Source organism: Neoarius graeffei, chromosome 17 (genome assembly GCF_027579695.1).
Source record: "Neoarius graeffei isolate fNeoGra1 chromosome 17, fNeoGra1.pri, whole genome shotgun sequence".
Classification (NCBI taxonomy): Eukaryota; Metazoa; Chordata; class Actinopteri; order Siluriformes; family Ariidae; genus Neoarius; species Neoarius graeffei.
Window position 1 is genome coordinate 5,463,146 of NC_083585.1, and position 25,299 is coordinate 5,488,444.

Genomic DNA, 25,299 nt, shown 5'->3' on the forward strand with positions numbered 1-25,299 from the left:
GGGGCGGGGGGGGACAGTCTTTGATGTGCTGAAGGACCAGTCTCTCAAAGCACTTCAATATTTACCAGGGCGAAGGCAACAGGGTGGTCATCATTGAGGCTGGTTATGGGTGACTCTTTTGGGACGGGAATTATTATGGCTGACTTCAGGCAGGTAGGGATGACTGCTTGAGCCAACGAGAGGTTGAAGATCCTGCAGAGGATGTAGGACAGCTGGTGGGCACATGCTATGAGCACCTTGCCAGGTACTCCGTCCGGACCGGCAGCCTTCCTGGGGTTCACTGCCTGGAGCACACGCCTCACCTCCTGCTCTTTTAGTGGAGGGGTGCGGGCAGGGCTAGAGCAAGAGAGTGTCACTGCGGAGATTCGAAGTGAGCAAAGAAGCAATTGAGCTCCTCTGCCAGCGACTTACTTGGGACTCCTGATGTCACATCACCACCTCTGAAGTTGGTGATGTTCTGTATGCCCTGCCACACCTCTCGTGGTCTGTTGCTGGCAAGGTGGGACCATCTTCCTTTTATAGCCAGGTCCGGATATTCAGAATTCTGTAACCCTATAGGCATTTTTGGGGAAAAGTTGTTATACAGCATTTTTAGAAAATTCAATGTCTTCTAAATACAAATCCACCATATAACATTGAAATCAGGTCCCCAGTTTTTTGTAATTCTTGGTTAAAAATAGATATCTTCCCAGGCTGGAAATTAATGGCAGATAGGCTAAAATTTTAAACTTTTATATATCACCATAAAACTTTACCAGTTTCTTGCTTACATTAGTACAAACACTTTTTGTATTACAAGTTGTCTGAAATGTTATGTTTACATATGCAAATGAGGCCTGACATACTGGAATATTAGGCGCATAATCCAAAACTGATGATCAGGTCAAACTTAAAAACTAGTGTATAATTTTGTTGACACAAATCATAAACATGTCCTATATTGTTTTGTTAAATGTGAACATTGTTTTTTTCATGATTAAATTAAGAAATATTAAATTGTGGTGAGCCTGATCAATTTAAAAGTGGGACGAATTAAACAAATAAATTTCCTTGCGATCAATGGATTTCTGTTAAATGGCATTTTTTGAGTATATGCTTGCAAAACTGACCATCCCCAGGACATCTTGTGTCTTAATGTCATTCCAATCAAACATTATTCATGAAAATTGTTTTTTGAGCCCTTGAAGTAAATTTTATCAGGTTCAAAGGCCGTATTCGTTAAGATCTTAACTGCTGGTGTTGTATGTCCTGATCACCTTGATGACAAAGACCTAGAAGAGGAGCCCATGCTCATAATTGATGGTCAAGCTCTGGTCATTGCCATTGCTAAGCCACAAGGAGCAAAGACATTTGGGGACCTTGCTGATGTCTTTGTAGAGGCTGTACTCAAAAGCGGAGCAAAATTCCAACGGATTGATGTATTGTTTGATCGCTACCAAACACACGAAATCAAAACTGGAACACGGAAGCGCCGCGGAAGAGGCTTGGTGGCAATCCGAAGACCTGTTGAAAGCACAGATTTGCCTCTTCCTGTAAAGTGGGAAAACTTCATTGCTCATCAGGACAACAAGGCTGACCTTGCTCGATTCCTGTTGCAACAGCTGATTCTGAGAGCACCAGTCAACAAAACCATAGTGACAGCAGGTGGCTTTAGTGATGAAGAGGGTGTCGAAGCGTCCAATGCAACACTGAACACCAACTGCATGGAAGCTAAGCATGAGGAAGCAGACACCAGAATTGTTCTCCATTGCATAACAAGCAAGGCATCAACCATTGTTGTTTCAGCAAGAGACACTGACATCTTGATCCTACTGATTGCCCACTTCCACATGATGCCATGCAAAAAGCTCTGGATGAAAGCAGGTACATCAAAGGAAAGAAAATACTTCCCAATTCACGCTATTGTGAAACAATTGAAGATGGAACCACAGGTTCTGAAGCTGCTTCCAGCTTTCCATGCACTGACTGGATTCAACTTCATACATTGCAGGGCACACAAAAAAGTCATGTTGGGATGTGTTTGTGCAGCACCATCATCTCTTAAAGGGACTTGGTGAAGGTCCAGAGCTTAGTGAACACACCATTCAGAATGTAGAACAGTTTGTCTGCAAACTGTATGGTGCAATGGATGCTGACCACATCAACGATGTCAGAGCAAGCATGCTTGTAAGGGGCATGACAATAGAAAGGCTGCCACCAACTAGAGATGCACTGTACTTCCATATTCAGCGCTCTCAATTTCAAGCTTTAGTCTGGAACCAAGCTAACTTGCAGAAGCCAGTTCTCCCACCCCCTGAGACCATGGGGTGGAAAATGGAGGAAAACTTGCTTGTTCCTCAGCTCATGTCACTGCCACCAGTTCCAGAGGTTTGTGAGGAGTTCATCTCCTGTGCCTGCTCCACGGGATGCAAGACAGGCCGATGTGGATGCAAGCCTAACCCATGTACTGCATCTTGCAAATGCAGAATGTCAAATAGTACTTGCATGAATCAATAGCTTTTGTTATGTCAGTAGGTGACACTACAGCAGGGGTGGCCAACTAGTTGGAGACCAAGAGCCACATTTTTTACTGTGTTACCGCAAAGAGCCACATCATACACATGGGCACACGAACATCACCCATCCCTTCCTCTCTCTCTCACTCACTCACACACACACCTCTGCTCAGCCAGATTAATAGTAAATGTCACACACCAACATATTTACTCCTACAGTACTAAGACCACAGGCTGAGGCCAGTCATTTTTAACAATGAACATTGTGTGCACTTACTATGCATGCTGCTTAGTTGGGACTCATGGCATTACCAAAAAAAAGCCACACCATACACATGACCGCACATGAACATCGCCCCCCACCTCACTCGCTCTCTCCCTCACAGACACACACGCTCACGCATGCACCTCTGCTCAGCCAGATTAATAGTAAATGTCACACGCCAACATGAGAGAAATTTACTCCTTCACTCAGTACTAATACCACAGGCCAGTCATTTACAGCAATCAATATTGTGTGCACTTACTATGCATGTTGCTTAGTGGGACTTCTGACATTCCTTGCCTTGAACAATCCTCTTCAAATCTGGCTTGTATTCCGTCATTGCCACTCGAAGCAGTTCTTTCACATGGGTGTTAGTCAGAACAGAACGATGCTTTGACTTCATGTGTTTCATGGTAGAGAACACAGACTCGCAGACGTATGTTGACCCAAACATTGACAGTATCTTAAGCGCAGCCCGTTTCACATTCGGGTATTTTTCCAATGGCACACTTTTCCAAAACTCAATGGTGCCTTCCCTCAAAACAGGTTTCAGTTGGTCTTCCTCACGAAGATCGATCATCTCCAACTCAGCCGCAGCCTCATCTGTGACTAGCGGGGCTTTCAAACAGTCCATCTCCGCATTGAATGGGTCGACGAGGAACGTAATCTGTGGCCTTTTCAGTTGTATATCACGGAACCGGGTTACAAAGCTTTCGTGCAGGTCTTCAATTAGTGTTGCATATCTGGCTCCTTGCTTATTCAGGGAGGTGGTGGTGACTTGCCCGCTGGCTTTTAGCAGAGTGGGAAAATGCATTAAATCTCCCTTTTGAATGTGCGCCTTGAACAGCTTCAGTTTGTTGACAAACGCAAACACACTTTGCACCAGGTCAGGCAGCACTTTTAATTTACCCTGCAGGGTAAGGTTCAGTCTGTCCAAGTGGCACAACATGTCGACCAAAAAGGCCAGATCCATAATCCACTTGAGGTCCGAGAGCTCCGGATAGTCCTTGTCCTTCTCTTCCATGAACAGTTTCACGGCATCCAGAAGTTCAAAGAAGCAAGAGAGTACCTTGCCTTTTGACAGCCACCTCACAGTGCAGTGCAGTGGCAGATCACCTGGAAGATTCTTGAATTGCCTGTGGTTAAGAGCATGTGTGCGGATGTAGTTGACGATTTCCATCACAGGTTTCATGACATTGTCTAAATTCAATGATTTAGACACGAGTTGCTCCCTGTGGATGATGCAGTGGAAATTCCAAAACTCGGGAAATGTTTCGTCAGCTTTGCACAGCCCGACAAGCCCGTTCACGGATCCGATCATGGCTGGCGCTCCATCCGTGGCTATTGCAGTTAGTTTACGTATGGGCAAATTTGCTTTTTCAAATGCAGCCATCATTGTTTCTTTCACATCTATACGACGGGTTCTGTCTTTCAATGGCACAATATCAAGGAGTTCTTCTTTGATCACACAATCGTTTGACACAGAGCATGCGAATATTGCTAACTGAGGCTTGTCTTCTATGTCACAACTCTCATCCAAAGCGACACTAAAATACGCACAGGCTTGAAGGTCGGAGTGCAACTGTGATTCAATAGCTGTGTTAATGTCCGATATCCTGTGTCCAACAGTGTGCTGGGACAGTTGGATATCTGATACCGTGTGTTTTAGTTTGTCATTTTCAGGAGACAAGATTTCAACAGTGTCACTGAGGCATTTCTTAACAAACTCCCCTTCGTTGTATGGCTTTTTAGCCCGTGCAATGTTCCAAGCCAGTTGATACGATGCAAGCGTTACTGTCTCGGAGTGCTTCGTAAATTTTTAGAAAATCCGTACCTGTTTTTCTGCCTGACTCTTTAAAGTGGCCAACTTGTTCTTGTGAAGTTCAGTCCCTTTTGGAAATTCCTTGTCGATGTTAGCATGAAGTGAGCTGAAGTGGCGCTGAAGATTGGAAGCTTTGAAATGAGCTAATGACGACTGACATATAAGGCAGAATGGCTTGCCATTACATTCAACAGAAAAGTATAAACTCTCCTACTCTGTTAAAAATGTCCTATGTTTGTCTTCATATTTTCGTTTTGCTGTGCATTTTTTCATTGCCATTTTGAGAGGCTACTTGACACAAGATACACTTTGCCCAAAAACTTAGCGATTATCTCACGCCGTTGCGGTCCGTGGGAAGTGTGGGGGGAGGGCGGTGGATCAGAGGGCTGCGCACGTTTTTGCGGAAGCTGCGCGGATGTGCGCAGCTTTCCAATTTGCTGTTTTCTTCTCGTGCTTTCTGTGTTTCGTGGACTGTGGCGGCATTTGCTTGTTTAGTAATTTTAATACAGAATTAAAACTTAAAAAATTTTGAAAAAACACTCTTAAAAACAAATTTCACACTCTGTCTCTGCTCGCAGCGCGCTGACGGGGGAGGGGCTGCTCTCTCTCTCTCACACACACGAGGGAGGGTCTGCTCCCTCTCACACACACACACACACACGAGGGAGGGTCTGCTCCCTCTCACACACACACACACGAGGGAGGGTCTGCTCCCTCTCACACACACACACACACACACACACACGAGGGAGGGTCTGCTCCCTCTCACACACACACACACACACGAGGGAGGGTCTGCTCCCTCTCACACACACACACACACGAGGGAGGGTCTGCTCCCTCTCTCACACACACACACACGAGGGAGGGTCTGCTCCCTCTCTCACACACACACACACGAGGGAGGGTCTGCTCCCTCTCTCACACACACACACGAGGGAGGGTCTGCTCCCTCCCTCACACACACACACGAGGGAGGGTCTGCTCCCTCCCTCACACACACACACGAGGGAGGGTCTGCTCCCTCCCTCACACACACACACGAGGGAGGGTCTGCTCCCTCTCACACACACACACACACACACGAGGGAGGGTCTGCTCCCTCTCACACACACACACACGAGGGAGGGTCTGCTCCCTCTCTCACACACACACACACGAGGGAGGGTCTGCTCCCTCTCTCACACACACACACGAGGGAGGGTCTGCTCCCTCCCTCACACACACACACGAGGGAGGGTCTGCTCCCTCCCTCACACACACACACGAGGGAGGGTCTGCTCCCTCTCTCACTCACACACACGAGGGAGGGTCTGCTCCCTCTCTCACTCACACACACGAGGGAGGGTCTGCTCCCTCTCTCACTCACACACACGAGGGAGGGTCTGCTCCCTCTCTCACACACACACACGAGGGAGGGTCTGCTCCCTCTCTCACTCACACACACGAGGGAGGGTCTGCTCCCTCTCTCACTCACACACACGAGGGAGGGTCTGCTCCCTCTCTCACACACACACACGAGGGAGGGTCTGCTCCCTCTCTCACACACACACGAGGGAGGGTCTGCTCCCTCCCTCACACACACACACGAGGGAGGGTCTGCTCCCTCTCTCACTCACACACACGAGGGAGGGTCTGCTCCCTCTCTCACTCACACACACGAGGGAGGGTCTGCTCCCTCTCTCACACACACACGAGGGAGGGTCTGCTCCCTCTCTCACACACACACGAGGGAGGGTCTGCTCCCTCTCTCACACACACACGAGGGAGGGTCTGCTCCCTCTCTCACACACACACGAGGGAGGGTCTGCTCCCTCTCTCACACACACACGAGGGAGGGTCTGCTCCCTCTCTCACACACACGAGGGAGGGTCTGCTCCCTCTCTCTCACACACGATGGAGGGTCTGCTCCCTCTCTCACACACACACGAGGGAGGGTCTGCTCCCTCTCTCACACACACGAGGGAGGGTCTGCTCCCTCTCTCACACACACGAGGGAGGGTCTGCTCCCTCTCTCACACACACGAGGGAGAGGCTGCTCCCTCTCTCACACACACGATGGAGGGGCTGCTCCCTCTCTCACACACACGATGGAGGGGCTGCTCCCTCTCTCTCACACACGAGGGAGGGGCTGCTCCCTCTCTCACACACATGAGGGAGGGGCTGCTCCCTCTCACACACACATATGAGGGAGGGGCTGCTCCCTCTCACACACACATATGAGGGAGGGGCTGCTCCCTCTCTCACACACACATGAGGGAGGGTCTGCTCCCTCTCTCACACACACATATGAGGGAGGGGCTGCTCCCTCTCTCACACACACATGAGGGAGGGTCTGCTCCCTCTCTCACACACATGAGGGAGGGTCTGCTCCCTCTCTCACACACATGAGGGAGGGTCTGCTCCCTCTCTCACACACATGAGGGAGGGTCTGCTCCTTCTCTCACACACATGAGGGAGGGTCTGCTCCCTCTCTCACACACATGAGGGAGGGTCTGCTCCTTCTCTCACACACATGAGGGAGGGTCTGCTCCCTCTCTCACACACATGAGGGAGGGTCTGCTCCCTCTCTCACACACATGAGGGAGGGGCTGCTCCCTCTCAGAGAGACACATTCACACAGTTCACTGCATCACTCTCACAATTTCCCACAGGGGAATTGTCTCTAGTTTAACCGACAACCAAAAAAAAATTAACCGGTTGACGTTGATTCGGCAAACACAAACTTCGATATGAACGTAAGAGCCGCATGACACCGGGCAAAGAGCCGCATGCGGCTCGCGAGCCGCAGGCTGGCCACCCAAGCCCTATACATTAGGGGTGATGCAGTTCAGTGTATGTCCTCATATAAATTTCTGGGCACATACATCACAAGACCTCACATGGTCTACAAATATGACTGCTCTGGTGAAGAAAGCACAGCAGCGTCTGTATTTCCTTCGGACATTGAAAACACTGGATACATCACATCAGCTGCTTCTTTCATTCTATCGCTGTTCTATTGAAAACATTCTCACCTATGGGATGCTGGTGTGGTTTGTGAGCTGCACAGCAGCTGACAAGAAGGCCCTGCAAAGAGTAATCACAGCAGCACAGAAAATCATTGGAACTCCGTTACAAACACTACAGGACATGGTGCTTCCGCCGCGCAACAAACATCATTAGAGACTTATCACACCCTGGTTACCATCTTTCCATTCTGTTGCCCTCCTCTGGGAGGTGCTTCATGTCCTTAAAAACTCACACCTCCAAACTTAAGAACAGGTTTTTATCCAAGTGCTCTTATGCCCCTTTTCCACCAAAGCAGTTCCAGGGCTGGTTCGGGGCCAGTGCTTAGTTTGGAACCAGGTTTTCTGTTTCCACTGACAAAGAACTAGCTCTGGGGCCAGAAAAAACGGTTCCAGGCTAGCACCAACTCTCTGCTGGGCCAGAGGAAACAACCGCTTACATCAGCGGGGGGCGGAGTTGTTAAGACCAACAACAATAAGACCGCGAAAGATCGCCATTTTTAAGCGACGAGAAACAGCAGCTGTACAAACACGAAGGTCATTCATTATTATTATTGTTGTTGCTGCTTCTTCCGTGTCGTTTTTGCTTCGATATTCGCGCCAAGGTTTATGCAAACGTAGCGACATAACTGACGTATACAGCGACGTAATGACGTATACAACAACGTAACTGACGTATACAGCGACGTAATGACGTGGCTTCCCTTAGCACCACGAGCTATGGAAAAGCAAACTGGTTCTCAGCTGGCTCGCAAGTTGAACGAGTTGTGAACCAGCACTGGCCCCGAACCAGCCCTGGAACTGATTTGGTGGAAAAGGGGTATTAGAGAACTAAACTCTAAGAACTGATCTTTTGGGGTGTGCAATATGTCTTTGGATGTGCAGTATGATCAGTCCTGTGAAATATGCACTTTATTTACTGTTCTTGTGATTGTCCCCCATTTATGGCTTTTACCTCACCTTTTATTGTCTTATGGTGTTTTATTACTATTACTACTACTACTACTACTACTAATAATAATCTTTATGTTTTTATGTCTGTTTTTTATGACCCATTTATGTTATGTCTTTTTATATGATCCACTAGAGAAACAGAATTTCATTGTACATTGTGCAATGGCAATAAAAAGGATATTAAATAAACTTGCTTTAGGGTCTTGCTCATAAAGTTGAGGCCTTGGTCTGTTAGCACCTCATTGGGTATACCAACTCTAGAGAAGAGCTGGAGCATGGCAGTGGCTAAATGTCTGGCTGTGATTTCTCTAAAAGGAAAGGCTTCAGGGTATCTTGTAGCATAGTTGCAAATGACCAAGACAAACCTATTTCTTGATCTACTCCTCTCCAAAGGTCCAACTATGTCCACCCTAATTCTCTCAAATGGAGTGTATACGGGGTGTATAGGGGAATCAAACGGGCATGATTAAAACATTTACCACCTGACAGCTGCCACTGAGGACAGGACTTACAGAAACTCTTCACATCTTCATACAGCCCTGACCAATAAAACCGCTTACTGACTCTTTGCAAAGACTTCATGTAAGTCAAGTGACCTGCCCATGGTACAGTGTGACCAAGCTCAAGCACTTCCTTCCTGCACTTCTGTGGGACCATAAGCTGCAAACCTCTTCACTCTGTCTGTACAGAAGGCTATTCTGCAGCAAGTACACCTCCTTTCCCAGTGCAGGAGCAAAGACTGTACCCTCACATGTCTTCTTAAAACATGGGTCTAATGTGATGTCTGAACACTGTTCCTCAGCAAGGTCACTCAAAACATCAAATCAGCTTCAGTTAAAGGTCCAACATCAGACTCTGGCTGAATGTCTGTCTGTTTTACAATCTCCCCAGTAGTCCTTCTGTGCCTCTCACACCTCTCATCCCTTGTCTGAGAGGGCTCGGCTGGAACATCTTCCCCACAATAAGGCACATAGCACACCAGGTATATACTGTACAAATCTAATCAATCCTCACTGAACTGATGTTCAAATTATATTTTGTTTGCATGTGTGAATGAATGTAAATGAAATCGATTGTGTAAAATGTCATACCAACTGCATACCCCAGCATCAAATCAACTCGCATTGTGGTAAATTTTGTTGTATCAAAAATCATTGGCCTGTTGGTGTGGTAACAAGTTTTATATTAACTTCAGCATTAATTATAGTTAACAGTATCTGTTCAAATCCTCGTGTCATGCTTCTCTGTTTATCCTCAGTGTTAAGAAAAGAAAGTTGTTGTAAGGTGTGAATGGATAAGTTCTTTTTGTTGTGTGTGTGTGTGTGTGGGGGGGGGGGGGGGTTGTGTGAAGCTACCATGTTGCCGTGGATGCAGCAGAGTCAAGGAAAACTTGGTACAGTTTTTCTCAGCTGCATTTGGGAAAACAGACTATTATGTAATGTTGATGGAAACTATGATGAATATCATCTTGTGTAATAGAGGAAGCTGACCATGCTTAGAAGTAGTTATGGGAGGACCTATGTTAATGACTCTACCTGGGCTTGTGATTATGTGATTTCATGAATAATTACTTTAAAATTATACAATAAATAAATATTTGCTTGAGCATTATTTCAGATGTTACGAGTATTTCCATTACTAACACGTGAATTTTCACCACACTGGCTAAAAGAATCGATGTAGGAACTTGTGATTTAAACCCCTACTCCACATATCTTTGGCAAGAAGAAATTGATATTAACTGGAGCTACCTTCACCTAGTTGTTACTTACAAATATACAGTCTTTATAATAAATTTGTGAGAAACTCACAACCCAGAAGTCTCCACTTTTCCTGGCTTCCTCTCGGTTTACCAGCTCTCCCTGGTAGGGTCCAAAGTGTGCACCTACTGGAATCGTCTCCCCCTTATTAAACACTCCCAGGCCTGCGTCAGGAATACTGGACTTCTTGATTTCTAGCCCAGGAGGAAGAGTTTGTCTGGCTCGGTCAGAGACTCCCATGGGAACAGGAGTATCTGAGATGAAGAGGGGCAGTCCATGAACCTCACATTTGTTGAAGAAGAAGGATTTGCAAACTTCACAGTCTGGGCGTAGAGAAAACACAACAGGAAGAAATGAGGCCAAAATGTATGTACAATGTGTGTGTGTGTGTGTGTGTGTGTGTGTGTGTGTGTGTCTGTCTAAGACCATATACAGTACATTAGTATGGTACAAAGATTATCTGAAGAAAGCTTGCCAGTAAGGTTCATTGAGCATCTGGTTGAGACTAGAGGTGTCCATCAGGATTGAGATCTCACAGGACATGAGGTACAGGAGTATAAATTTTTTACTTCCTTGTGGGAGTAAACAAGTGGTCAGATATCAGTCTTGCAGGGCAAAATAAAACAAATGTTCATTAACATGTGTGGCACTGTGTGATATATTTACGGCATCCTTAGGACCTCCCTGGTCAGGGTCATGGTTGTTTTAAATTTGGCTACTTGTTTCCTTATCTTCTGGGAAACAGAATTTCCCAAATTTGTCAGGAAATTACATGCAGGTACAAACAAAAATAACTATGCACAGAATTAAAAAATAAGTAAAATGTCTCATGCACATCTTTATTTGAGCTTGCTGACAATTCTGCCATTTCTAGATCTAGGCATTTTTTCCAATGCCATACATTTGGATTCATATTTAATTACAAAAAAAAATCATATCTAGTGGCAATTTAAGCATAACCAATTTAGAAACCAGTGGACCCAGAGGAAACCCATGCAGACAGGGGGAAAACTTGCAAAACTTCACACAGACAGCAACCCGAGCTCAGAATCGAATCCAGAACCTGTGATGCCCCTAAATCTGTATACAGATATTTGGACACCTGTCCATCACATCCCTATGTGCTTATTGAACATCCCATTCCAGAGGAATACTAAAGGGGCGTTCTCTCTTTCCTGTATTAATCACAGCCAATTGGGGTCTTCTGCGAGCTCATGCATGTGGAGAAGAGAGCACGTAGCACTTTCCTCTGGGTGTTTTGCTACCCCTTGATGGAGCATGAGCTGCATTTGTAAAAGAGGAGGTTGATGGCTTCACATGTCTGGGAGGAAGCATGCGTTGGCCTTCACTCACATGGTTAGAGAGACCTGGCTGGTGGGTGGGTACTAGCAGGTGACAACACTGGGGAGAAAATGGGTGGGAAAAAACCTATAATCATCTAATGTGGTGAAGACATTAGGACAGGTTTATTTAACATTTACTGAAGGAGACCCAGATATCAGTCAGTAAGTTTCCCATGATAGGGGAGTCTTCAGGACAGAGGAGTTTTTGCTTTCTGGTTTCCTCAGTCACACAAGAACTTGCATTTTTTTTTTTTTTTGTCTCAGAACAAAAACACAGGAGTGGCTGGAGAGAATGACAGACATTCTGTAATATTAAATGTAAACAGAAACAAATAAAACATGCAACGTCATTCATTAATAAATTAAAAATTTTAATTGTTGGCAAATCACTGTGGTATGAGGGGAATAATACACTTTGGGCTGTTCTGTTATCTCATCATCTCTAGCCGCTTTATCCTTCTACAGGGTCTCAGGCAAGCTGGAGCCTATCCCAGCTGACTACCCCAGCTGACTACGGGCGAAAGGCGGGGTACACCCTGGACAAGTCGCCAGGTCATCACAGGGCTGACACATAGACACAGACAACCATTCACACTCACGGTCAATTTAGAGTCACCAGTTAACCTAACCTGCATGTCTTTGGACTGTGGGGGAAACCGGAGCACCTGGAGGAAACCCACGCGGACACGGGGAGAACATGCAAACTCCGCACAGAAAGGCCCTCGCCGGCCACGGGGCTCGAACCTGGACCTTCTTATTGTGAGGCGACAGCGCTAACCACTACACCACCGTGCCGCCGCTGTTCTGTTATATGAAAATAAAAATCACCCGCCATAGATATTTATATAACAGCATGACCCATGGCGTGATATTCCACACTTTTTTGGTTCAGGTTAACATCATCTCTTCATAATGACAAATGCATTTTAAGGAAATTAAAATAAATATTATATATATTAGGGCTGTTGAAGTTAACTCGTTAGTGCGTTAATGCAATTTCATTTGATCGCGATTTTTAAAAAATGACGGCGTTATCGCAGGGTATTTAAACAACAGTGAATTGGGCTCATCTTGGTAAGGAACAATGCAGATTTTCGCGGGTGACTAGCATGCAAAATAAAGCTAGTTATAACATTAACTTTGTGGTAAAACGTAGCTCTACAACTTGTCAAATAAACCAGCAACATGGTCAGTTAAATTGTAGTCTGCATATGTGATGCGGTGCGAGTTCCGTTTACTTTCACTTTACCGGGTGAAATGTGTTGATATCTGGTGGGCTACGATCGGGAATGCGCACATTCCCTGATCTCCACCTGTAGATTGTAGGTAGCCTAGCGATTTCCAAATAGCTTACTGCTTCACTTGAATGAACTTGCAGGAGTCAAACTACTTCCTCTTTGCTCTTTGAAATGTACCTTGCAGGTATTACAGTTGAGAAAAAAAATGTCCGTTATTTCTCCAAATCGTATTTTGCACATAGCCTATGCCCAACAGATGTCTGATAGGCTACATTGGAAAGAATATGCTGCATGCCTAGATCTAATATCAAAACCCGAATGCCAAATATTTGTGAATTAGGCCTATATATTGTCTGTCATAGAGAAGATGAGCCTTATAATTGACATGGAGCATCAGAGCATATATTCAAATGTTTGCTCTGATGTAGAAATGTATTTGAGTACAATTTAAACAGATGTTTAAAGATTTTTTTTGCGATTAATCACGATTAACTACATAATTTTATGAGATTAATCGCGATTAAAAATTTTAATCGTTTGACAGCCCTAATATAAAATTACTTAGTTTCTCTCACTCTTTCCTACCATATTACACTCTCTATAGACAAAGTTCACACCATCAATAAAAATATCAAATTCAATTTAATTTTGTCATAGTTTGTTGATTAAATAATCAGAGACTGAGGCTACATCCCAAATGTACTGTATTGGACTTTAAGTGCACTAGTTACTGTGTAGGGTAGAATAAACAGTGAGTGTTACTGAGCACCAGAGAGGGCTGATGTCTTACAGAGGTGGTCTTTATTGTCATGATCTTCCATGTTAATGGAAAGACATTCAGGTGGGTTGTCGAGGTCGTCTCCATGGTTGGAGATATTCAGCTCTAGCGTCTCCTCTTTCTTCACACGGACTTCTGACGTCCCTCCATCTTTGGATACCTCTGTGTTCATGTCTTCACACAGCTAAAGATCAAACAACAAATTTGTTAGGGCAGGATGGCATCCATCCCACTCAGGAAGGTGCTGCTCTCATTTCTCACAGCATAGCTCAGTCTCAGAACAGGCCTAGTTAATCTGTGACAATCCAGAGCCAAGGACAGGGAGCAAACAAACAGACTAAACGGACTGTCTGCTAGCTGCACAGAGCCATCACTCAGGTTCCACTATGTTGAGAATGTGTCTGTTCCCCGAGCGATACAAAAAAGGAGAAATACTCAGTTTGTTCTAGTAATCTAATTAATATAAAATTAGATCATACTGACTGTACAGCCACTGCCAGCACCTTTGATCTAAACGTAGAACGATTAAATATTAGATCTCTTATATCTGAAGCGCTAATTGTTAATGAACGTATCACTGATCAGGAGTTTAATGTACTGTTTAACAGAAACATGGATGAAAACAAATGAGTATACAGCATTAAATGCAACTAGTCATCCTGGTTACAGTTATATACACACCAGCCTTGTCTAACTGGTAGAGGAGGAGGTGTCGGGGTTATTTATAATGATTATCAAGGTGTAACACAAAAACCTGGACATAAATTCAATACGTTTGAAGTTCTTCATGCTAACAACATATGTATTACAGTTAAATTATGTTAATTACTGTTAAAAATTGCATTCGGTACACATCTGCACCATACCGAAAGTCCTGTACCGAAACAGCGCGGTAAGAATACATGTACCATTACACCCCTACAAGATGATAAACTGGAGCACAGCAGGAGACAGACATAAGAAGCTGTTGCCTCCAATCAGCCACACCTGGTCCTTTCCTAGCTAGGTGTTTATCGTTCCCCTGGACACAATACACTCCAGGCCAGTAGAAGGTGCACACACACACTAACACAAAGAGTAACTGGCTCCAACACGTATCACTGCTCACAGTGTGGAAAAAGTTCTTCTCATCAGAGCAGTCTCCAAATACACCAGTGTGTTCACAAAGGAGAGAAGCCATATTACTGCTCACACTGTGGGAAGAGTTTTACTATGCAGAGCCATCTCCAAATATACCAGTGCATTCACACAGGAGACAAGCCAGATCACTGCTCACAGTGTGGAAAAATGTTGACTTATTCAGTTATATTTCAGACCCACAAGTACACTAAGTCAGAGACATTCCATGATTTAAAAGTTGTCAAATTAAATATGCTTATTATTATGTGTTTGCTGAAAATGACCTGTACTTTTATCCTTATTGTTCATATATGACCACATATATTAAAACAATCTTATAGTAATGTTTTATTTTGATCTTATGTAGTTATTTCAGGGTTCTCCACTTTTCAAAAATAAAAGGTGGTGGCGGAGCCCCGGTGTGGGGCCAGGGAGGCAAAGCCCCCCTGGAGCTGACGGACTTTGGGCTTTTTTGACAGTGAAGCTGGCCAATAAATGTATAGGAAATGCTAAATCATTGTTAAAATCATTTTACAAAAAAAAAAAAAAAACATTCTTACTGTACATATCATCTTTATTGTCAATGTGAGACTCATAACAGTGACATTTCAGTTGAGACTGATGCGCCTGTCTCCTGATGGGCTTCCATCACAAGTACTGACTGCCTTCTGTTTAGGTGGATTTGATGCAGCCTCTTCATTAACCCTTTTCTCCCCCTTTTTCACCAGCCATTGGCGCAAATCCATTTTCAGATCTCACTTGATTGAAATCCACCATTTTTTTAAGTTTAGACAACAATACTCCAGCCAGCTAGAGGTTGACAGATTTTTTTTTTTTGATGTGCGCTAACTTCTAGCATCTTAACGCTAAAAATAAGGAGCAAATTTTCACGCATCACAATATCGCTGAAAAGCTGCAAATATGCTGTCAGTTTCAAATATAAACATACATTCTTGATTATTTCTGGAGCAGTTGATAATTATTTATTGATCCTATGCCAAATCATGTTCTAAAATTGCATTATTTTAATGTAATAAACATTTTATTTTTGCAATGAACAGTGAACCTCCTACACATGCTGCAATCCAAAAGCTGTGGTAATTACAAAACGCAGAATCCGTAATGTATTGAGCGAAACAAGTATGACATAGCATATGTTTACATGTAAATTTTATTTTCTAAAATTATTTTTTCTGTGTGAAAAATAAATGAACTTCCATGCAAATACATACGACAGCGATAATCTCCATAAAAAAAAAATTTCATGGACATGCCTTCGCTCAAAACTGTGTTTTGCTTTGTCAATTAACCGGAAGTAATGAAATTTGCATACACAATTTCATGAGAAATTTGATTGGATATTTTTGTCACTGAAATTTAATGATAACGTTATTGTTTTTCATAAACTGTTCCTGTCTATGAAATTCAACAATATTTGGTCACGTTAGTCTGAAATTATTGATTCAATAAAGAGCAAATTTACCTCTTCCAGCTACTGCAAGTTGTCTGCTTCCAAATACTTGTGCGAATTTCGATCGTTTTAACTGTAGAATGCCCTCGTATGTCTGTATGCAGTCGGCTGGATGTTTTTCTATTGCAATCGCGTGGCCACTTCAGGTAGCCCCGCATGCATTTGTTTAATGGTCTTCTGTGTGTTAAATAGTTACAAAATTATAATAAAGTGAATACTTTACGATTTATTTGGTGTATAATGATGAAGTTACTTTTTTGGGGGTTTTTTTGACCACGGGAAGGGTGGCGGGCCAGAATTATAACGTAGCGGTGCACCACTTTAAAAGGGCCCATGGAGAACAATGTATTTAATTGTCCTTAATTACCACCATACAAGTAAGAATTTAACTATAACACTATCAGTGTAGTACTGCTGCATGAGTTCAATGTACTATGTTAAACGGAAATGTGGATCAAACCAAACGAGTATGTCGCATTTAAATGAAGCTATATGCTTCATCCTCAGCTATACTGTATGCATTAGCCTCATCTAACTGGTAGAGAAGGCATCACAGTTATTTATAATGACAATCCAGACATCATACAAAAACTTAACCAACTTTTGAATATGTTTGAAGTTCTTTATACTAATGTGTAGCCAAAAAAATAAATCTACCCAGTCAATTCAGCTAATTAGAACCCCAGTTCCAAAAAAAATTTGTGATGCTGTGTAAAACATAAATAAAAACAGAATGCAAAGATTTGCAAATCATGGAAACCCTGTATTTCATTGAACATAGTACTAAGACAACATATCAAATGTTGAAACTGAGAAATTGTTTTTTGAAAAATATATGTTGGTTTTGAATTTGATGTTCGCAACCAGGCCTGGAATTTCGTCATTTTAGGGGCAAGGCCACTTGGCCTTTTGTGCTGTCAATTTTTTGAGGGCACGAAGGCCAAAAGCCAGGGCACTAAGGCCATGAAATAAAACAATGATTTTAAGTTCACGTCTATAATGAATTTAATTTAAGGACTAATGACTCTTCTGAGGAAGATTGGAGTTTCAGTTGAAACTATCAAGCAGGTAAAGAAACATCTCCTACACTTTATGCCTGAAGATAAGAAAATATTGAACATATCTAAACTCATCAATCCATCACTCACTTCAAAAATTGTAAAACTTATTAAAACTATATCCTTTCATAATTTTTGTTCAATTGACACCGAATGTGCAAGAGCATCTTCAGACTACTGTACTACTACGCAGACTTTTGATTAATCAAAATTGAGCCTGGAGTACATCAAAATGTTTGACTGTAAATGGAACATATACTAGCATGCAGGCTACTGATTAACCCATAACAACCCAGACCAATTTCTCAATCAAGGAAAATTATTGAGGAAATAAAATGAACTAAATAGATGACAAAGAAAACATTTCTGACCTTTTATTTTATAAAATAGCACTTTCATATCTCAGGATCTGAAATATTAAATTGCAAATTTGCAGAACACTGCAACACTATTACTGTTAACCCGAAAGTTCAAAAGAAACATACAATACTAGTAACAAAACAATGCTAACTGCATAGATTAAAAAAGTGGCTATGAACAGACAACAGCACATATCACGTATCATATTACGGCAGGAACAAGCAGTAGTAACATCCATGACCTTACGCTTAAAGCTCAACAAAGGAAAAACTTGACAGCAAGCTAATTAGCATTTGTTACCGGCTATAGTCGGTACTCGGCACGTTAAAAGTGGGTCAACGTTATAACGACAATGTTACTGTACAAGCAATGCTTATTTAACGGTAACAAACTTAAGCCCTATATGTTGAAATTCCTATCTTATTCGTTCATTAATTTATCACACAGTCTTACCTCAGTCAACTTCTTCCCTCCTTCTGTGAAAATTCAACGTCTCAGACGCAGACACAAGTGGGCAGGGGATGCATTTGATTAAGTCTCCTGGTTGGCTGGTGATAGATTGGTGTCATTATAGCACGTCGGAGCAATTCATGCCAGGCTCGAGTCTGATCCACCACTGATGAGTTGCCCAATAAGAATCCAGACTGTCATCAAAAGACGTATTTTTTTCTCAATAGATGCAGGTGATGTTAAAGCCTATTGGCAGTCACGAGGCAGACTACAAAACCGCAAAACCGCAGGGCATCAAGGCCACTGTGGCCTTACGGCAGATATTTTTTTCCAAGGGCACAAGGCCAAATTGAGAGGGCACGAGGGCCATGGCCCTCGTGAAATTCCTGCCCTGTCAGCCACACATTTCAGAAACGTTGGGACGGGGCAACAAAAGAATGAAAAAGTTGTGTGATGCTAAAAAAAAAAAAAATTAATTTTATAAAATAATTTGGTTAATTGGCAACAGGTTAGTAACATGATTGGGTATTAAAAGAGCATCCCAGAGAGGTGGAGTCTCTCAGAAGTAAAGATGGGGAGGGGTTCACCACTCTGTGAAAGACTGCGTGGGCAAACAGTGCAACAATTTAAGAATAACGTTCCTCAATGTAAAACTGCAAAGAATTTGGGGATCACATCATCTATGGTACATAACATCATTAAAAGATTCAGATAATCTGGAGATCTCTGTATGCAAGAGACAAGGCTGAAAACTGACATTGGATGCCTGTAATCTTCAGGCGACACTGTATTAAAAGCAGAAATGTGTCTGCTGTGTAAATCACTGTATGGGCTCAGGAACACTTCAGAAAAAAACATTGTCTGTGAAAACACTTCATTACTGCATCCACAAATGCAAGTTAAAATAAAATAAACCCAGAGCATCAACGAAGCAGTTGCTCCAACAGCTGTACCATGAGAAACCAGACTCATTTATAACTAGCCAAGTTGCTCTTCATGAGAACAGTTAGATCTTCCCAAACGTTTACAGAGTGTGTTGTTAAAAGTAGACATGATGCAACACAGTGGCAGTGTTCTCCCCAGAGCACTTTTGTGTTTCAGGGCTGATGCACTTTAAAGGCGTCACGCAGTGGCGATAAAAGTCGCATTATTCTGCACCAGAATGCTTTCGAGATTCGAAATAAATTGACCGTCGATTTTTCAAAAGCTTCCCGCGGTTGTAATCGGTCCTTATTTGATCATGCCCATCACTTGAAATTTTCCGCGTTCGCAGCGCCCCCTCTCGGTCAATGGAACAGCTGCGTGACGTCATACCAGTAACCACTCGGTGCAGTTGCAATGACGGACACACCAGAAAATAGGAGCAATGTTGAGGAAATTAGCTTTGATTTTACCGATACAGAAGAAGAAAATGGCCCACAAGTAGAGATTTTGACAGCTGAATGTCCTGGTGGTATCCAGCCTTACAGATTTGAACCTGAGCGCTCATCTTCAGAAGAAAATGACAGTTCTGACGACGACAGAAACGAAGACGAGAATGAAGACTGGCGACTTGAAGACTTGTTTTGGTTGGTTTCTCTGACTAAATCACTACTTGTGTGTATTTTTAAAGACCATTTTCACTTGAATTAGAATGCTGTGTGATTAATCTATGATTATGTGTAATACTGATAGCTGTAGGGGGTGAAAGTATAGCTAGAAAGATTGAATTCTAGCAACTTGACAGCTTGCGATCTCACGAAATGCAGTGGGCCTTCTGATACAGTAGACCCCTTGATATTCCAGTTTTCATCATTTTCCTTTTATTGCGGTTGATTTTAACTTGATATTCAGTATGTTATAGGCTGGGAGTATTGAGCTTTGTATTGTATTGTTTAGTAAACGTACAATCGTCAGTAATAAGTGATAATTATTAGTTAAAGGCAGCTCTGTGGCATAAATCTTTCAATTAATCTTCTGTCATCCATTTGCTAAAATTATGTGCCACATGTGTTATCAAGACAACACTTCATGTGACAAAGAAAGATATGACAAATACATAAATGTATGAAAATCATTTTGTACAATTAATGATTGATACATAGAAACACTTAAAACGTGTGTGGCAGCGGGGGCGTGGTCAAGCGCCGGTCTGTGACAGGAGGGCGGAGCCAGGGAGGGTTTGTGGCAGAAATCACTACACCTGACGGTAATTAACCTGTGTTTTGTGTGTTTTCCCAGTAACCGCGCCCTATTTAAGGAGGCAGAGCTCATCCCGGGACAAGAACAGTGTGTGTTTCGCTGTCAGATTAAAACTGGCGGTTATACTGAAAAGTCTGGCAATAAAAAAGCCTATTTGCATCTGAAGCGTTGTCCTGCCGTCCTCTGTGCTCCACCCACACTTCAGAGAGCTCTACAGTGGTGCCAAAACCCGGGACAAGGTGGAGCACCAACCTCGCAGCCCCATGGAATCCTCCCCGTTCGCGGACCTGGTCCACGCCCTCGCCACGGCTCAGCAAAGCCAGCACCAGGCGCTCGTCACGCTCCGAAAGGAGCAAGAGCGGCGCTTCGAAGCCCTGGTGCTGGCCCAGCAGGAAGATCGCGAGGCGCTCCGGCATCTCCTTGCATCGGCGGGGTCCGTCTCCCCTCACCGTGACCAAGATGGGCCCGCAGGACGACCCCGAGGCTTTCATCACGTTGTTCTAGCAGGTCGCAGAAGCCTCGGGGTGGCCGATGGAGCAGCGCGTGGCGCGCCTCCTCCCCCTCCTGACGGGAGAGGCGCAGCTGGCCGCGCGGGGAGGAGGCGCGCCGCGCGCTGCTCCATCGGCCACCCCGAGGCTTCGGCGACCTGCTCGAACAATGTGAGAAATGCCTCGGGGTCGTCCTGCGGGCCCATCTTGGTCACGGTGAGGGGAGACGGACCCCGCCGACGCAAGGAGATGCCGGAGCGCCTCGCGATCTTCCTGCTGGGCCAGCACCAGGGCTTCGAAGCGCCGCTCTTGCTCCTTTCGGAGCGTGACGAGTGCCTGGTGCTGGCTTTGCTGAGCCGTGGCGAGGGCGTGGACCAGGTCCGCGAACGGGGAGGATTCCATGGGGCTGCGAGGTTGGTGCTCCACCTTGTCCCGGGTTTTGGTACCACTGTAGAGCTCTCTGAAGTGTGGGTGGAGCACAGAGGACGGCAGGACAACGCTTCAGATGCAAATAGGCTTTTTTATTGCCAGACTTTTCAGTATAACCGCCAGTTTTAATCTGATAGCGAAACACACACTGTTCTTGTCCCGGGATGAGCTCTGCCTCCTTAAATAGGGCGCGGTTACTGGGAAAACACACAAAACACAGGTTAATTACCGTCAGGTGTAGTGATTTCTGCCACTCACCTTCCCTGGCTCCGCCCTCCTGTCACAGACCGGTGCTTGACCACGCCCCCGCTGCCACAATGTGTTTTTAAACAAATAATTTTTTTCTATCAATACCTAGCCATGACCTTGAAATCAGATCCATTGATAACAACAGTCACAAATAGTGTTCAGTGTTCGTTGTTACAGCCAAACACAATACACCGATTAGGCATTTTGTATCACAGAATATTAATACATCATTTCATAGTGTTTTGAGTGTTCAAAACTATCCATAAACTGAATAAATCCACAAAATCCGCAATGTAAACAACTCTGGTAAACGCACGCTATAGAGAAAACATGGGGACAGGCCAGCATCACCCAAGGGAGGTTACTGGTATGACGTCACACACAAGTTGACCTAGTTAACGGCTGGCTGCCTAAATTTGGCTGTGCGCGTCAACTTTCAATGCTTGTAGTGGGCGCATCGTGACACGGAGATCGCGGGAAACCGAGGGGCTTGATTAACCCACCAAACCCAACATTTTGACACATGATATAGCCTGATTGCTGAAATTACCGCACGACGCCTTTAATTTCATGCCCACACATTCTAAATTTGCCAACACGCTATTTTTTTTACTCCGACACTTGCTGAAAAATCACGTCAGATTTCTACCTTGTGATGTTTGGGCCATATGTTGAAGGAAAATCAGTGTTTTGGACTGGTTTGCTGCCATGATGCACTCAGGCAGACCAGAAATACCCCTGGGAAATCCCCAACCACAACAAAACGCCCTCAAGCAGTTTGCTGTTGCACTGATACCATGACACTTCAGTGCGTGGGCAAGCACCCTTGCACTGACATCACATTTACCTTAGCAACTGTAGCTAGGCTATGCCTGGGGGGACAAGCAAACTTTGCTTACATACTGTTCACATACTGAAGCCAAGCGAACATGTCCGGTGTCTATTGCCTGAAGAAAACTACAGCCAAAAAAAAAAAAAAAAGCTGTACTACAGTATTACTTGGATAATCTTTGTCAGAAAGAAGCAAAGGATAGATATATGGAGAAATTAGAGTTTATTAGTGGTTATGATCCATACAAAATTCCTCGAAATGATTGGAGTGATGGTGCAGATTTGTGGTCTAGCGTTAGCTACATGTTGGAATATACCTTCTCCCCCCCCAAGAGTCCTGACACGGAAGAACAGTTTAGAGGAAAAAAAAAGAAAAAAAACAACCACACAGCAGAATGTTGCAAGACCCAAAGCATTTACTCTCAAAGGACTCCCTACCTGAACTATTAGCAAGATGGTATTCCCAGCCCTCCATGTCTCAACAACCCCAAGGACACCGCTATTTGCACGCCATAATTTATACAGCTTTTTATTGTTAAAACAATATATGAGATGTTACTTTTTGTAAAATAAAATATCTTGTTCTAGACTTCCAAACAATATTGTAAGATGTTAATTTTTTTTTACATACGTGATGCTGACATCAGACTCAAAATGAGCAGATATTTTTATAAACAAATAAAATCTCAATATCAACATTTGATGTGTTGTCTTTGTACCATTTTCAATTAAATATATGCTTTCCATAATTGCTGGGATGCTGCAATTATCGATTGTGATCGAGCGTCGGCTGTGAAAGGTGAGGAGGCAGGTTGAACCAGCAGGTAACATGTGATGAGGTGCACCTGTGTCAAATTACTGGTTGTCTATTAACCTGTGTCTCGGTATGTTTTTCAGACAGTCAGGAATGAGAGAGTTGTGACACACCGTTGCGTGTGTGTTTGTCACTGAAAAGTGTATGAAAATAAAAGAACTAACCTGTTCTGAACCCTGCTTCCCATTCCTCTGTTTTGACCAAAGTTAAAAAGTTGTTACACTGGTGCTGAAACCCAGGACTGAGGAATGTAAACTGTGGGTGCACAGAAGCAGTTGAATCTGTTAGAAAACGACTCCTTCGAGACAGCACCTTATTGGATAGAACGAACCTCACCATGGACCAGATTTGCACCCTGCTTGATCTCTACCTGACTACCACTTATTTCCAGTTTAATGAAAGTTTCTACAGACAGAAGCATGGATGCGCCATGGGCTCACCGGTATCCCCTATTGTGGCCAACCTTTACATGGAGGAAGTGGAACATAAAGCTTTGACCACTTTTTCAGGAGTTGCTCCCAGCCACTGGTTCAGATATGTGGATGACACCTGGGTTAAGATCAAAACCCATGAGGTGGAAGTAGGGCTGCTCGATATTGGAAAAAATCAATATCACGATTTTTTCAGTAAATATCGATATCGCGATTTTTAAAACGATATTTATACACCTTTTTTTTAAAGCCCTGATCATCAACACCTGAGGCACCGGGCCACATTTTTATAGTACAGGCCTCATAGGCTACCTTTCAACCCTTCCCGTTGTACCCTGAAACGCCTTTTACTTAAACTATTTACTGTGCAAGCGCGTACTTTGCATAGGTCCTATAGCCTGCACAAGGCTCACGTTCTCCTCACTCAACATTTCCGATCACAGAGGATGGAGCCAGCGCTGGTATTACCAGTGATTACTGCGTAACGTCCACACTGGCTCGTAGCCAGCCAAGGATAAAATCTCTCTCTCTCACACACACACACTACAACGTAAGCTTGTGTGTTGTTAAGACACCAACATTAAACACGCACACACACGGACTGGCCATTGGGAGTAGCGGGAGTTTTCCCGGTGGTTCAGTGTGGGCCGGCGGAGAAAAAAAAAAAAAAAAAAACAGTTGCGCGCTGGCCTTTAATATGATAAGCAATGTTAACAGTTTCTTTAAGAAACTGTTAACATTGCTTATCATATTAAAGGCCAGCGCGCAACTGTAATAAGCAATGTTAACAGTTTCTTAAAGAAACTGTTAACATTGCTTATCATATTAAAGGCCAGCGCGCAACTGTTTTGTTTTTTTTTTTCTCCGCCGGCCCACGCTGAACCACCGGGAAAACTCCCACTACTCCTGATGGCCAGTCCGTGTGTGAACACGCACAATATAGAGACAAGTCCTTAAGAATTAACATACATGAAAATAGCTCAGTGGCATGTAAACATTCCCTGAAAGTGTAGGTGGCACTGCGGCTAGATGCTACGTGAAATGGCACAAGGCAAACACCATGCTTCGCTCAGTCAACAGACAAAATCCACGAACCCAGTAGTCCTCCTACTACTGTGGGTTAGTGTTCTGTGGCCAAAAACACCCTATGCACAGTCATTCCAAAACATCCCCACTAGTTGCAGGTTATGTCTCAAATACAGATATGCGTTGTGGATTAAGCGATCTATTCTCAAGCATCAGGCTTCTCTTCCTTCATCTTCCAAATGTGGACTCCGCTATCTTTTTGGCATGTCAGCATTGAAATACCATTTGCAGAGATATTTCACTCGAAAAGTAAAAGCAACACATGATTAGGGCTACATGATTAGCAGGGGGACACCGTCTTAAGCGCACGGAATTTTAAAAACAATGTAATTACATCTGAGTCCGTCTACATCGCGCAATAAACCCGTCCTTAGCAGAACCTACTTCAAAGCATGATGCTAGATGCAGATGCACAAGTCAAAATCAAATGAACCCAAGTAAACATGCCGCGGCGGGCAACATTAATAACCAAATTGCCTTACCTTAAAATGCTGCCTTGACCACAGGACGACTCGCAATTATTCCACACGGTTTAACACATCTAACACAGCTAGCAAGCTAGATATGTGCTAATATTGTTGTGCTTTTCTTCCGTAGATGCCATTTTTACATTACCCAGTCCCACATCCAAAAATATGACGTAAATATATGTTAATTGTATTATTATAA

At 43.8% G+C, this 25,299-nt stretch overlaps 2 protein-coding genes across 7 annotated transcripts in view; one reads left to right on the forward strand and one right to left on the reverse strand.

Moving 5' to 3' along the window:
- The window catches only part of LOC132901310 (zinc finger protein 850-like), an 808,362-nt gene that overhangs the window by 339,596 nt on the left and 443,467 nt on the right, over positions 1-25,299 (forward strand). The gene's annotated exons all lie outside the window — the stretch shown is intronic.
- Positions 1-25,299, reverse strand: part of LOC132901312 (zinc finger protein 271-like) — a 93,958-nt gene that overhangs the window by 33,169 nt on the left and 35,490 nt on the right. For 2 of the 6 annotated variants that reach the window (XM_060943622.1, XM_060943621.1), the window contains exons 2-3: positions 13,676-13,847; positions 10,356-10,627 (exon numbers count right to left, since the gene is read on the reverse strand). The exons of 1 other annotated variant lie outside the window; for it this stretch is intronic. In XM_060943622.1, the coding sequence (XP_060799605.1) occupies positions 10,356-10,627; positions 13,676-13,835 (432 nt within the window). In that variant the 5' untranslated portion in view covers positions 13,836-13,847. Of the gene's footprint in view, positions 1-10,355; positions 10,628-10,779; positions 10,877-13,675; positions 13,848-25,299 lie in introns of those variants that run through there. 3 more of the 6 variants (XM_060943623.1, XM_060943624.1, XM_060943625.1) reach the window with 3 other exon arrangements.